Source organism: Scylla paramamosain, chromosome 28, assembly GCF_035594125.1.
Source record: "Scylla paramamosain isolate STU-SP2022 chromosome 28, ASM3559412v1, whole genome shotgun sequence".
In the NCBI taxonomy this organism is placed as follows: domain Eukaryota; kingdom Metazoa; phylum Arthropoda; class Malacostraca; order Decapoda; family Portunidae; genus Scylla; species Scylla paramamosain.
In genome coordinates, this window is record NC_087178.1 from 19,620,783 (window position 1) to 19,636,315 (window position 15,533).

The 15,533-nt window shown below is 40.8% G+C and overlaps 1 protein-coding gene and 1 long non-coding RNA gene across 6 annotated transcripts in view; one reads left to right on the forward strand and one right to left on the reverse strand.

Annotated features, from left to right (window-relative positions):
* LOC135115060 (nephrin-like) overlaps positions 1 to 15,533 on the forward strand; it is a 116,057-nt gene that overhangs the window by 90,104 nt on the left and 10,420 nt on the right. For all 4 annotated transcript variants that reach the window (XM_064031540.1, XM_064031542.1, XM_064031541.1 and 1 more), the window contains 4 exons: positions 433 to 563; positions 4,559 to 4,724; positions 8,401 to 8,558; positions 15,329 to 15,464. In XM_064031540.1, coding sequence (XP_063887610.1) covers positions 433 to 563; positions 4,559 to 4,724; positions 8,401 to 8,558; positions 15,329 to 15,464 — 591 coding nt within the window. The remainder of the gene's footprint in view (positions 1 to 432; positions 564 to 4,558; positions 4,725 to 8,400; positions 8,559 to 15,328; positions 15,465 to 15,533) is intronic.
* The window catches only part of LOC135115061 (uncharacterized), a 32,456-nt gene continuing 25,931 nt past the window's right edge, over positions 9,009 to 15,533 (reverse strand). For both annotated transcript variants that reach the window (XR_010275783.1, XR_010275782.1), the window contains exons 6-7: positions 15,304 to 15,458; positions 9,009 to 9,389 (exon numbers count right to left, since the gene is read on the reverse strand). This is a non-coding gene — a long non-coding RNA (uncharacterized LOC135115061). The remainder of the gene's footprint in view (positions 9,390 to 15,303; positions 15,459 to 15,533) is intronic.

A 15,533-nucleotide genomic window follows, 5' to 3' on the forward strand; every position in this document is an offset into this window, starting at 1 on the left:
TTCCACCACTCCATGATTTATTCTGGTTGCACAAAGGCTTGTAGCACATCTCTCATACACACTTCCATTGCTCTCACTCGGCCATCTCGTCACTCCACTCACAGGCAGCAGATTTTCATTCACACGCACTTTTGACAGTTGTAGATAAATAGTGTACATAAAATGCGGATAGATTAAATAAAATAGTGCTCCTCCATTACATCAGTATACAACAAACCTTCATTTTGGCGTGATTTTTTCAGCAGACATCCTGCAATAGTTAACAGGTGACGGACGACAAATGGAAACGAACGAAAGCCTTCACTAATGTATCCTCCCATTGCGCCGCCAACACACCTTTGACTCTTGTTCTTTCAACATACTCCTTACTAATGTATCTTTCAGTTCGGTCTTCACTAACGTATCCTCCACACCCATTCTCCACTCACGTAGATCCACCCATCGTGAGCCTCTCCATCGGGCGTGGCCTTGACCCGTCCAGCATCAAGGAGGGCGGGGATGTGTACTTCACCTGCAGCGTCACCGCCAACCCGCCGCCCACACGCATCACCTTCTACCACCAGGTGAGTCTCTCTCTCTCTCTGTAAACCAAGTAACCTCGAAGTTCCGCTTTGATTTTAACGCAACAACTTAATCTTATTATCGTGTCGGCTTGCGAGTAGCTTTTTATTTATTTACTTTTATTTAACGTTTTTGCGCCATAGCTTATCAGAATGGATATATTCACATCCGCAGGAAATATTCTGGTTATAACGTAAATTTTTCTCGTGTCAGCATATCAGCGTTTTTTGCGATACATTTTTGCAATAACATTTCACCAATACTCGCATGTAAACAGTGCGTACTACCGTTTCTATCCAAGGAATATTTCCTCCCGTGTTACATCTTTCTGCGGATTTCGCTACTAATTACATGTTTTTTTTTTTTCTATGAAAGCTGTGCGGATTAATCTCGCTGGTGGATATGTCCGCATGTTACTCTTTGATTTTAAGAAATATTTTCTTCAGGAACACTTTTGATGAACCTAACCACTATGCATATGTTTGTGTGCAACAGAGGCGTCACGTTGCAGTCCTGCAGTCAGTTCTAATGTTTCGTTTCGCCTCTTACAATTACTGCCACTTAGACGCGGGAAGGAAACATCCGTGAGGCACCAGGAGCATTTTTTCAACAATTTAGAGACCATTGCAGGAAGTTGAGCGAGCACCGCCAGACCTTCCACATCATTCCTTTAAGAGTCCAGGAGAAGATTTGCTTGAGCATGAGCGGAGAGTGGACGCCTGGGAGCAGGTAATAGCATATTCTGTGAAGTTATTACCCTTTTACGAGCAGGTAATTAACGGCTGCATACACAGTCTTGTTGAGGGGCAAAGGGAAGGCGGTGAGGATAAGGAATGGGGGAAGTAGTGGGCAGGAAGGAGAGAGAGAGAGAGAGAGAGAGAGAGAGAGAGAGAGAGAGAGAGAGAGAGAGAGAGAGAGAGAGAGAGAGAGAGTGGAAGAGTGTGTTAGGTGACGGGGGAAAAAAGAAAAAAGACGGGAAGTAAACATAAGCATGATTGATGACTGAATTCAAAATTAGTAGCAGCATCAACACCGGCATTACTGGGAGTGGTGGTGGTGGTGATAGTGGTGGTAGTGGTGGTAGTAGTAGTGGTAGTGGTTGTGGTAGTTGTGATTATGGAGCAGCATTAATAACAAGCATAATAGTAGCAACAGCGATGATAATATGAATTACCAAGGATAGTTTTCAGAAGAGCTTGGGCAGTATGGGAGGAAAGTCTTGAATGTGTTAACTTTTAATGAGGACGGGGAGCCGTTGTATTCCGGCAAGAGTGACGTGCGTGGGGCAAACATTTTTATGGGGAGGATGGAACAATCAGCGAGACTCAACACATTTGTAAAATGTTTAATAACGGCTGAACATGCTCTCATTAATGCAAAGTTTGAATAATAATAATGGGAATATTCTTCTATCAGAAAAAAAAAAAAAAGGGTGAGATGACTTAATTTTGTGAGATAGCTGTGAAATAATCCCAGATTTTATTATTTTTTTTTATTTGCGTTATTTTCATAGCTATTTTCACCCAGGCACAGAGGAACCGCCGCGCGCCAGGCATATGTGCAAGTCCTCGTTATACGCGGATTTAAAAATTTCGTTTGCGTTGTTAGTCTTTTTTTTTCTTTTCTTTTTTAGCAAAATCATGAACAAAACATATCCGCCATGAAAATATTCTCAATTAAGGCTTTTTAAATGCGATCCTGGGGATATTTTTAGATCATAATTTGAAGTCCTAACGAGCTAAACGACACTGAACAAGTGACGTAAATCGAAGGCTTAATGCTTGCAGTTTAAGGGGAAGTTGCCCCCTCCCGGCTGGCAACACTCGCACGGCGGCTTTGCAGTGCCGAGGTAAAAATGACAACTTATCTTTCTCAGCATAATTCTTCCTGTGCTCCCTGTAGCCGCCTGACCTTTGGCTCCCTCCCATGTGCATCGGAGACAAAACGAAAAGGGACAGGGAGGACGAGAAGGAAGAAGGGAGAGAAAAGAAACAACGAGTACAAGGAAGACGAGGAGAAATAACTCGAGCAGAAATGGAAAGAAAAATATGAGGGAAGGAAGGAAACAGCAGAAAAAAGGAATAGAGGGAAGGAGAGAAGACATAACTTGAGTAAAAAATGGAAGAAAAAATTAAGGAAGGAAGGAAGGGAGGAAAAGGGGAGGAGGGAATAGAAAATGGTGTCTAAACATGCCTGGGAATATTAAAGAATCTTCATTGAAAGTATGAAAAATTTTGATTTACTCGCTTCCATCCTTTCCCATCTGATTTTTAAGGTAGCTTCCAAGACCAGGTAAATGTAACGTTCACGATATACTAGATTAGAACTTGTATAAGAGACGCGCGCTTCTGTTGACAACACGGCGGGGCACAACACGAGAATTAATTTAATCTTACCCTGCATTATTCTTAAGTTTTCTCTTTTCATCCAACCTATTATACTACTACCACCACCACCATAACCACCAGCAACAACAACAAGACTAACAAATCAACCCGCGGAACGCCACTTCAAAAATCTGAAAAGCGTTAGATTACAGTATACAAAGTTCTGACGAAATAGAATAGGGAAATGTCTCTTCGTTTTGAGAGGATAAACGCAGAAAAGTAAGTTGTAAAGTTAAGGGATAGAACTACGGATGAAATTTACAGTTATAGTTGAAGAAATGAAGGAAGGGAAGGAAGGGAAGGAAGGGAAGGCTGTTCAATAAAAAGGAAGGGGTATGTAAAGACTGGGGGAGAAAGGTTACGTCAGGAAAGGATAGGCAGGAAAGGTCACATGAAAAAAGACGAAAAGTTGAAGAAAGGAAGGTTAGATCAGGGAATGGTTTACTGAAACACAGAAATTTGAAACATACCTGAGAAAGGTTACGTGGGAAGGACTCTGAAAGGTCACGTTAAGGAAGACCAAAGTGGGCTGAAGGAAGGTCAGACCAGGCAATGAGGGCAATGAGAGTAAGGTGGGCTACGTCAGTACACCTGAGAAGGAAGGAGGAAGTGGTTAAGAGTATAAGGGAATTGTACATTTGTCTTCATTCCGAAAGCAGTGCCTCTATTGTTTGTTATGTTGGTTTCTGGTATTTAGTAGGAATAAGCTCTCTGTTATGTTCTGAGTGACCTGATGAGTAGTACTAGACGAGGATGATGAATTAAACCTAAACAGTAACACGCTTCTATTTTTCTTTATAAGCTTTTGAATTTGGAATGACGTCTGCTTTTTACTGTGAATGATCCGGAGATGGATCACGTGGAAAGGGCTCAAGTAAATCAGAATTAACAAGCAATGACGCTCTTCCTTACAAGCTCATTATTGATCATGAAAACGCATTACTCTTATTTTGTCGAGGCGAAACTCCTTTGCTTTGTGTGGGAGAACTTGTATGCCTGTGTGTGGTGGTGTAAAAAGATGATATGGCATTCTTGGTATACGAGTATTTTTTAGATCTAGATAAACAAATTTCAAATCTTTGACTGCTATTGACATGACACCTTTTGGTTCCTTTATTGAGGAAAAACAAAACTGCAGGGACTGAAAGCCTTGAGCTGGTCACCCTCCTTCCTGTCAGTGGCACCTTTTGATTTCAGAATAATTGTATCAAGTTAAAAAGGCCACAGTAGTCAGAGCTGAAGGAAATGATGTGTTAGTGGTGGTGAGGGAACGCACCATTCTAAAAACTCAAAGGTCATTGAAAGGAAAGCCATTTAATTTACCACTCACATTTCTGTTACGTATATACTTACGATTTCCTGCTTTCAGCCTTGTTCGTAACTGGATAAACGAGGCAAGAGCTTCATTCCGTCTCGAGATATAAGAAAAGCAGCGCCACCAGAGAAATGAATTACGTATACTTAATTTCCGCAGCCACCACAAAGAAAATAAATAAATAAATAGAAAATAATAAATAAAATGTAATAAGAAAAATCGAGAAAAAAAAAAAAAAAAAAAAAAAAAACCTACATTATCACCACAACAAAAGAGGACTTCTTTTTATCCGCAGGGAGAGGAGGTGCAGCAGGGGAAGCGCGGCGCGGGCGTGGTGCTGGTGACGGGGGACTCTCTGGTGCTGCAGAAGGTGGGGCGGCAGGGCGGGGGGCGGTACTCCTGCAGCGCCGCAAACTCCCGGGGCACGGAGACCAGCAACACGATCAGTCTCAACGTGCTGTGTAAGTATTCACGTCTGCCTGTCATACTGTGTTTGTCTGTGTCTGTCTGTCTGTCTGTCCAGTTTTCCGTGTTTTTCTTTGTCTTATTTATTATTTTTTTTTCTGTCAGCTTTCGTTTGTCTGCCTGTCAAGCTGTGTTTGTCTCTGAATCTGTCTGTGTTCATTTGTCCTTTGTTGTCTTTTTTTTCTGTCAGTTTCCGTTTGTTTGCTTGTCATGTTGTGTTTGTCTCTCTCTGCCTGTGTGTGTTAATCTGTCCGTGTTATTCATGTTGTGTTTGTCTCTCTCTGCCTGTGCGTGTTAATCTGTCCTTGTTATTCAGTCTTTGTTGTCTTATTCTGTCGGCGTTTGTCTGTTTGCCCGTCAAGATTTTAGTGCTGACATTGTTTGTTGCTGGAGCGTCCTTCCCCCCTAACCCCACAAATATGAAGTATAATCAGTTGTTTCTCTCTCTCTCTCTCTCTCTCTCTCTCTCTCTCTCTCTCTCTCTCTCTCTCTCTCTCTCTCTCTTTGATCGCTTCTTCCTGATTGAATCTCTCCTGCCGGCGTGTTCCTTCATACCACGTGTTCCTTCAAGACATTTACTTTTCACGACACTGCCTCCCTCATGACACTCGCTGCTTCATGATATTGCTTCCCTCATGATACTGCTTCTTTCAGATTAATGACACCGGCTGAGTTAATTAAAAAGACGCGAGGAGGAGGTGGAGGAGGAGGAGAAAGTGAAAGAAATGACTGAAAGTTGCCGAAAAGTATCGTGGAATTGAAAAATAATGAACACCAGCAGCTTAAGGGATGGTAAGGCAAAAGAGGTTGAAAGAAAAAGTAAGAAGCCAAGTGAAGATGAAAAAAAAAAAAAAAATACTGAAGACTGATTGCACGTACTTTGAAAGAGAAAATAAGAAGGCAAAATGAGACAAGGAGAAAGATTTGGAAGAGGGACAGGAGAGTGAGTGAGCACATGAGGAAAAGAGAAAGATGAGTCAGGAAACGTGGAGATAAAGAACGCAGGAAACGAGGTAACAAAATCTATTTGCTTCAAACGAGGCTACTTGTGAAGGTACACGTGTATTTTCTATCCCTTCACGCCTAATGTGAGAGCGTGAAGATAAAGCGAGGTAGCTTCTTTCCACCTCTATTATTTTTTTTTTCCGAGACACTGTTTGCAACACAGAATATTTCAACTTTAGAAGATTGAAAACCCGTCACATACACAGACAGCTACACGTAATGACTATTTTATTAGAATGTAGGTACGAATAATTTTAAAATACACATTACCTACCAAGCTACACCAGCTAAACAAAGAATAATAACATATCCATTAGAAAGATGCGATTAATTTTATATTTAGAGGATAGAAAGGCATGCATCTCACAATCGAAGTATCTAAAGGTACTGACGAAGAGAGTATAAGATAAGGAGCAATGTTTGTTGTATTCTTGAAGTGAGGAAATTAAGTCTTAATGATAAAAAGCCATTTATTTACTTTTAACAAGCGAGAAAAAAATACAATAATAACAAGGATCGGTTGCTGGTGTTACCGTCACAAAAATATGAGCTTCTGGTTGTGTGATGAAAGTAATTAAATGAATGTAAACTGGTGATCACGCCGAGGCCTGAGCTTTTAGTATTACCCAGTTCTTTGTGCCCGCAAGCAAGGTTCTGATAGGCGCATGTCAGGTCTCCCAGATTTTTGATGAAAGTATAAAAGTTCTCGTAATACTCCTTGTTGGTAGCCTCTTGTCATTCGAGGAATATCATGTCCCAGGAAATTTTGCTCCTTGAAGGGCTCATAATATTGTGAACAAAGATTAAGCACTTGTACCGATGAAGTAGATCTGGATATTAACTGAAATGGAGATGATTAATTGAATATATGATAATCTTATGGTTTTCTGGAGGACTTTTACTTGTTATTGACGTTAGATAATCTTACTCCGTCTGTGTCTACTTGGTCTTATTGACGATTCTGGATAGCAAACGATAAACAGGATGATCTTCCTTGACGAGGTGGAACGTAAATTAAACCATGTGATAATAAACATAACATTTGAAGAAGACATATCTGGAGGAGTGAAAGATGGTAGAAAGCAGATACAGAGGGAAGGAAAATATGAAAAGAGGAATCCCAGTTATGAACGATGGAAAATAATTAAAACAAGTAAAGGAGAGTTAAGAGAAAAGACGAGAAAAGGAGAGGAATGTAAGGAATGAAGATGAAGATAAAACACGAGAACATATACGAAAATAAGAGAGGAATTTAAAGAATAAGATAAAAAAAAGTAGGAATTTAAATAAGATAAAAGTAGAAGTAAAGAAAAGAGGAAAAATTGAAATATAGGATGAAAGATAAAAGTAGAAAAAAAAGCAAGTACTCAGAGGAAAGGAAAATATGAGGAGGGGAGAGGAGTTGAAGAGAAGGGAAGGTATGGGCGCGAGGGAGCGATGCCACTCACGTCTCCCTGATATTTGAGATGTTTGACCTCATTCCTAAGATGATGGTGGTCATCTCGCCCCAGATGGAGAGAAAAAAAGGAAGGGGAGAGAGAAGAAAGGGGTGAATATGGGGATAAATAAAGTGGTTCCCTAAGTCAACATGGGAGATTTTCTGAAGCACTAATTTTTTCCATATTAATGACGTTTACTCTTTTTCATTTCTCCTTTGAAGTTTAAGATAGTCAACACTCTTGCTCTTCATTGCTCTTCACATGCCCACTTTTGCCATTAATCTATTCATATATTGACTCTGTCTTTTCCGCTCTTCCTTACGTGTATTTTGTAACAGTGAATCATTGTTGGATGCACTAATCCCTTATGTGATTTAATTTGTCATGTGGATTGTTTGGTTAATATTGTAAATGTTTGCTGTACATAAGAATTAACGATTCAAAGTTAATAAAATAATAAACTTCGGCCACAACCACACGATCGAAGTTTGTGTGTCGTCGTGCACACGGGTCGTCTATTTATATCGGACAGCAAACGACCAAACTACCAGGCCATATCTGATGATTACGCTTGACCAAGCAAGGCCTCGGGCACTCCGTTGGTTGCTCGCCAATTTTTCCTGAATACCGGATCCTGAGTGCCCGTCGTGCAATGCTCCATCGTGTGCTCTTTATTGCATTATAGGATGTTTAAATAATGCTTGCATGTTGTTTGATGTTCTTACACCTCAACGCGTTCCTTGTTCAGCTTGCATTTTATATGTTTTGTGTCTTCTTTTGATCTCTTTCTCACTTTTGTATTCATTTCATGGAAGACGCCACGCCATGAGAAAGGGAGAACTCATGAACGTTCCTAAAAGAATATGCATTTTCATTTTTTTTATTTAACACACCAATACGCCAGAAAACAAATATACCTGCAATACGCGGCGCATCAGCTGCATCATCACACAGCACTATTGATCACTAAGGAAACAAGAACCAGCTCAGGAAAAAAAAAAAAATCTTCGGGAAAAAAAAAATCTTAACTCGAAACTCTCCCAGTTTGTCGAAATTTATAACAGAAGAGAAAACAATTTACAATGGATCTGACGGGTCGAGGTTTCTCCAAAAAAATTGCACCTGATACACCACCAGAATAACAGGAGTAGAGACTGTAACAGCGCTACTCCTCCTCCTTGTTCAGGGCTACACAGCTTTCTAATTGCACCTTCCTCTCCCTCGACAGATGCCCCTCGGTGTCAGGTGGATGAGCAGGTGGTGACTGTGACGCCAGGAGAGAACGTGACGGTAGTGTGTGCCGTGGACGCCTTCCCGCCGCCGGACCGCTTCTCCTGGTCTCTCAACAGCACTCAGGACGGCCTACAAGCAGTGCCCAAGAGCGAGGTGAGTCTCTGTTGTGAAAGCAGTTGTTTATTTCACTATATTCTGGTGTGCGACACTCGAGGATTAATGAGACGCCGCTGAGACGCAAGGCGGGAGAGGGAGGGCTCCAGTGCACCGAGACAAAGCGCCCTCGCTAAATATTAATAACATCTTGCGTTAACTTAATTAGTGGAAGTAAAAAAAAAAAGAAAAAACTAACAAGGCAGACCATATATTTTGCTGCGAGCTTAATGTTTTTGTCCTTCAGAGTTAAGACGCAGTTTTTTAGTCGGGAAATGTAATGTCCGCAGGTGGATTATCATTACGAGATCTGGTATTGTTGAACAAAGGCAGCTTTGCTAATCAAGTGTCCATTCAATCAATTTGTCATTCTTTTACTCTAAGTTTTCATAGTAGTTCTCATGGTAGAAACAGTGTGGAAAGCAACATATTTCTAAATCTTTCCAGATATAGGTACATCTGATGATAACATCACCAATGCGAATGCCGATGTTACCTCCTATGGTGTACACATAGGCTGATCTTGCTGCCGTGTAGAACCACACACGATGTGCACCTGGTGGCAGCGTATCGCCATACAGTTTGTACAAATGAGTCTTTGACGCACAACCTCTTGGGTATATGCCATATCTGGGATTACACAATTGACAAGTGTAAATTTAACGACCTCAAAATTATAACTAAACGCTGTTGCCTTCGTACTGAATGAACTAACACTAATTATTGTCGCCCTGCACGCGGCCCTGGTGTTCTTCTCCCGAGCACTGGCTAAGACCGGCTGGCATTGTGGCATCTCGACTGCTTGACACACCCCGGGGAGAACACGACGACCTGGAAACGGGAGTCCTTTAGCTATGCAATGCAGACACTTAAGGCCACCAGACACAACCTCCTGTAACATGAAGATTGCATACGTATATTACTGACATCTGCACACACATCTAACATTCTAACATGCTCATCAAAACCTAGTTTGTCTTCCTTGTAATCATAGCTTTTTATTCATAAATGAATTTTATTCACAAATGAAGTTCAGTACTCCCCACAAACTTCAGAGGACGGTGGAGGTCACAGTGGCACCTCGTAGGCTATCGGTTCCTTTCTCCCCCACCCCTCCTTCCCTCCCTCCCGACGTCATTTTTGTAATCAAGGATAAAAATATTAATTTAATTTCAATAACGAATTGGCTTAAAATGGCTGCGGGTGTGGTTGACGTTCACTCATATAGTGATATCATTGTCACTTACACAACTGTTTCAAGCTGGTTTAATGAAATGCCACACATACGTTTCATACTATCTAAACTATCCGAACTTACTTCCGTTTCCCATTGTGTCATTCCATACTCCCTAAACTATGCATCTAAGCTATCCAAGCGCCATCCTCTTTCCAAGTCGATGTCCTGTACAGTAGTAACAACATTCGTTCCACCTCCGCTCACGTGGTTTGTTGAAGTATGCAGTCTGTCTTCCTGGATCACACTGTCCTGTGGGGTTTTGTCCTGTGAGGTTTTGATTCATAAAGACAGTCTGGATGAAAGGCTGATCACATATTCAATATAATAACCGGAGAATGATTGATTACCTAGTTAAGTAGTTTAATTTTCAATGAAGCAGTTTATTAACTTTTGCGCGCCAGGAAGCGTCGTTTATGTGTGAAATGATAAGTGCTGGCCCTAATATCCTAGATACTATATATAGTTCATTATATTGATTTGTTTTTACATGCGTCATCCTCTGCTTCAGTATTTCATCGCTTGATATCTTTAAAAAAACTAGAAATGCCTCCTCTGTTGTTGCCTCAGTCTCTCTCTCTCTCTCTCTCTCTCTCTCTCTCTTGGATGTTGTTGTGATCTATAATATGACTCAGTTACCGCGGGTGATTACGAGGTTTTCATTGATTCCAACACAATTATTGCTCGCTAACAATGATGGAGAGAGCTGCCCCGCGCCGCCTCGCAGGTCTCGGGAACAAACAAAACTTTGGAAACAAGCGAGGGGATGCCACACAAGCACAGAAATTAGATATTGCAATGACGGAATTAGGAAGATATGCATGACGGAGCTGACATAACTTTGATTAGATCTATTCAGCTTGAATGCCCAGACCGCCATGTTGTCCTTGCCGATGTGACATGTTTGTCATTAAAAAGGCACTCCGTGTTTTCATTAAATTTATCACGTTTTACTCACGTTCTCATAACAGCGCACCGCAAAGCAAGACAACGTAACGCAACGCAACGCAACACAACTTGACAGTCCCATTATTAAAAACTAAAAGCTAATTTCAGTAATTTTTTTTTTATAACTGATTTACATAAATTTTTGGGTAAATTCTACTACTACTACTACTACTACTGCTGCTGCTACTGCTGCTGCTGCTGCTGCTGCTGCTGCTGCTGCTGCTGCTGCTGCTGCTACTACTAATGATAATAATTCGCAGTAAGAAGAGGTGGTGTTCTGTTAACTGTTGAAAGACAACCGAATTATTTCCCAGACCCGCATCACCATTTTTTAATTGGGGCGAAAAAACAGGAAACTGCGAAGCCCAGAATGAAAAACACAGTACGTAATTTACATGGAAATGCGAGAGGGGGAAAGATTTAACTGGCTACTACATATAAAAATTATACAAACCATAATAAATAATCATAACACTTTGAATCTGGCTACTACATATAAAAATTATACAAACCATAATAAATAATCATTACACTTTGAATATGTGTACGTACGAAGTTCATGAAGTACGAATTTAAAAGTTTTGTTTGGTTCCAGAACATCAATATTTTCTCAGTCCTTTAACGCTTTGGCTGCTGATGGCGTTTTTATGCAGTTCTGTTTCCAGCAAAACCAGGTGATTTTACATAAAAAAACAACAATCAAAAACAAAGTACTATAAAACTTTACTAGATATTCGATGACCTCTTTTGCTGTGAATCCTTAAAAGTTGTTATTTAGACCAGACAACAGTACCAATCTGGCAAGAAGCTGTGGCAGTCAAAGAGTTAAACATCTTCCAGAAGATCACAATGTATGCTACTAATTGCCTCATTCCACTGTGGAAAGTCTCGTGCCTCGATGTCCTAATCAAGAAATTTCTAAATGAACCAGCACACCAGTTTACCTGACATCACAACGACATCATTTACATCAATGAGCACTGTCCGAGCGTAGCAGCTTTGGTATCGTGTCTTTCAGTTTAATAAAGGATCCAATAGTGAGTCAATCTGATTAAACTGTATAATTTTACTATTGAATGGCTATGATTCAAAATATGTTTGTTTTTAATCTCACTTCCAATCTCACTTCCATCATTCTTATTTGCTACTACTGTACATAAGCTATATTTTTTTCCTTACTGTATTTGAAAAAGATGTAGCAATCGTATGAAAAATTTATGCGCGTTGTATTTTCTTGTGTACTTTTATCGTCTGTTCCTCTACTTCTTTATTTGGTATCGATCTTTATTATGGATATATATTTTTTTACTTTTCAGCTTATTATTAATCACCGAGTTTTCCCGCCATTTCTGTGCCCTTAGCTGGTACGCATAAACGAAAAAAAAAAAAGTAACATGACTGTAAAATGTCAACCTTTTATACGTAATGTGGCAGGGGAGTCTCGCCTCACTGGGAACACATTACAAGAACGTTTTTTTCCCTCCACATTAAAGCCACACTTTTACCTCATCCACTACTGCGAAATAGTACCCAGACATTATTAAGCCAAACCCACAAACCCAAGTGCTTAGTGTCATCAGGGGCATTAGGTGTGTCAGCGCGCGTTTTATGATAATGCTACTTATGGAAATATAAAGAAACCGACAAAAAACTGTTTTTCGCACTTTACTGTTGAGGAGTACTAAGGCTGAGAGAGAGAGAGAGAGAGAGAGAGAGAGAGAGAGAGAGAGAGAGAGAGAGAGAGAGAGAGAGAGAGAGAGAGAGAGAGAGAGAGATGGTAAAATAGTCAGATTTAGACAAATGTTATACAGAGACAAACACAAACACACAAATAAAGAGACAGACTGAGACGAATAAATAAACACAGACAGACACCAGATTGAGACGAATAAATAAACACAGACAGATAGACAGACAGACAAACCAAGAGAGACATAATATATGCAAACAGAAACAGACTTGCAAAACCGCGATCAGATAGAGCAAGAGAGAAGGACATGACATACATACCGACAGACACGGATGAGAAGTAAAAAAACAGCGTATGAAAATTGCTCGCGCTATGATCCCTAAGGGACACGATGAATGAAAAAATCGTGATCACACTGACGCAATGGTCTTCTATTTTTCACGCCTTGGTGAGCTCCAACACACACAGATAGAAATAGAGAGACAAACAAGTCCGCGTCGCTGATACGTTAGAATGTGTAAGTGCGTGTGTTTATTTACGTGTTCAGAAAGAGAGAGAGAGAGAGAGAGAGAGAGAGAGAGAGAGAGAGAGAGAGAGAGAGAGAGAGAGAGTTTCTAATAGCTATAGACTCCTTAATACAAAAGAAAGTGTATATTGTGTGTAACAGCATATGTAACAAGCTAAAGTAATGAAATCCCTTTGAAAAGGCAGCATCTTATTATTGTTAACTAGTAGTCTTTCATAATCCCTTTACTCAGGTCAGACGCATCGACCACTAACAAGGGATATATACGCGGAATATTACGGCCACAGACTAACCCAAGTACATGCAACAATTATACAAGTTTATAATGATTGTTCTGAAAGAAAAGACCGCAGGGTTGTTCTGGCATTCATTGTGATGATAGCAGATAAATTTTTCCTTGAAGTACAGAATAACCAATTTGGTTTTGTGTGTTAATTTGTGTTAATTTGAAAACATTATTGTGATGATCATTGCCTAGTGCTGTATTCCATCTGCATATTATGTAACATGTATGTATGTGCTTCGTACCTTACTGAATCTTTTCCCTTCAGCATAATATATATAGTCCTTTTCCCCTCCGCATAGTATATAGTAGGTTCCCTTTCCGCGTATTATATAATCCTCCTTTCTGCATAGTATATATATATTCCTTTCCCTTCCCCGTGATACATAATCCTTTCCTCTTCAGCGTAGTATATAATAAGTATCAAGAGAAGGAGTACTTAACGCGTCCATCTATTTGTATGGAAGCACCGAAACTTGTTCTAGTTGGGGAGAACTACTAGGAATGAGAAGAATTACGAGTGTCGACTGGCCTAACAAAACAACCAAGGTCACGCCGCAGCAGGACGCGGAAAAGTAGCACCTTGGGAGATAAACTTTGATAATTAGGGATGATTATATAACAAATGAATATGAATGTCAGCTGGAAAGTGGACTGCGAAAAATAGCCCCGCTTATTTTACTGCAGGGCGGGAATGAAGTGGGTCGAGAGGCGTGGTTCTTGTAGCGGTCGGCGGTTCATCTGATCAGGTGACAGCTTAATTTCTGTGGCCGTGCTTTCCAATCGTGATTATCTCAACTTTGGGGCACTCTGATCTTTCCCCCTTATTACGAACATTGGGGGACTGCGATCACTTCTCTTACTTACGAACATCGGTGCATTCAAATCTTTCCCTTCCCACTAACATTGGTGCAGTCAAATCTCTTCCCTTCCTATGAACATTCTTGCACTCAGCCAGATATTTTCCCTTCCTACGAACCTCAGTGTACTCAAATCTGTTCTCTTACTACGAACATTGGTGCACTCAAGGAGATCTGTTCCCCTTATTTCCATTATGGACATGCGCAATTTCACTGATACGCCAATATTTCCACATACTTGACTCGTGTTCCTTCAAGAGCGTCTGGCTGATGCTTACGTAACGCACCGAACAGCGACCGCTTCTTTACTTACATCATCTTTAGTATACACCGCCATTTACTCTGGTATTCATGGCTAGAGAGAGAGAGAGAGAGAGAGAGAGAGAGAGAGAGAGAATGGGGGGGCATGTGAGTGAGGAAGGGCGTGCGTTATTTCATTACGAATAGACTTGTCACTAGATATCTGGTCTCAGTCACCAGGTGCAGGTGTGGAGGCCTACACCTCATGACTGCAGACGCGGTTATTGATACCACCAGGCTATTATTACGCTCCGCCCCCACTGGTCTCGCAACATGCACAATAAAGGGACTGGAGGAGGTGAAACAAGCTCCAGCGTTTTTTTTTTCTTTTTCTTTTTTTTTTTTTTGCGCCCACGTGCTGTCCTGATGGATGTAAGGCTTGTATTCAGAAAAGCTTAACTCTCACCACGACTATTTTTCAAGACCACAGATATAGATAGTTGGGTTCTCAAGATTGTTTCTCCTTTTTTATTGTTTCTCCTTTTTTTATAATGTAAAAATCTTGTTAATCAGCCACTAAAAATCGTAAAAAACACCTCTGAGCCTTTTGAAGAAGTGTTTTTAAGCTTTTATTGTGGAACCAACGGCAACCAGTCGACGTAATACTGTTGATGGCATAAGTCCTAAAGTGGCATCTAAAAGAGAAAAAACGAACTGGGCGAGGAAATAATTAACCAGTATACTGTTGCTTCAATTAAACGGGTTGTGTTCTCACAGCCCGCTGGTTCCATAAACTGGGACATTTTTATTATGGTATTACGACTGCATGCTGGGATGGAACAATTAGATGTAGCGAGGGATATTTCTAAACATCCCCCCATTCCCTATGACTCGTTGTCTGACACACACACACACACACACACAGTCTCTCTCTCTCTCTCTCTCTCTCTCCCCGAATACTTACCTGCATACCATCGTTCTCCACATAGTTTGAATGGTCGGGCAACACCTCCCGTCTCACCTACACCACGCCGCTCTCCCTCACCAAGATGATCGTGCTGTGCTGGGCCATGAACAAGCAGGGCACCAACGGCCACCCATGCACCACTCTGCTCATCCCTGCAGGTGAGAAGAAGACAATAAGTGATATAGATAGGTAAGAGTGATAGGCGAGAGGACAGTGAGTGATGGGAG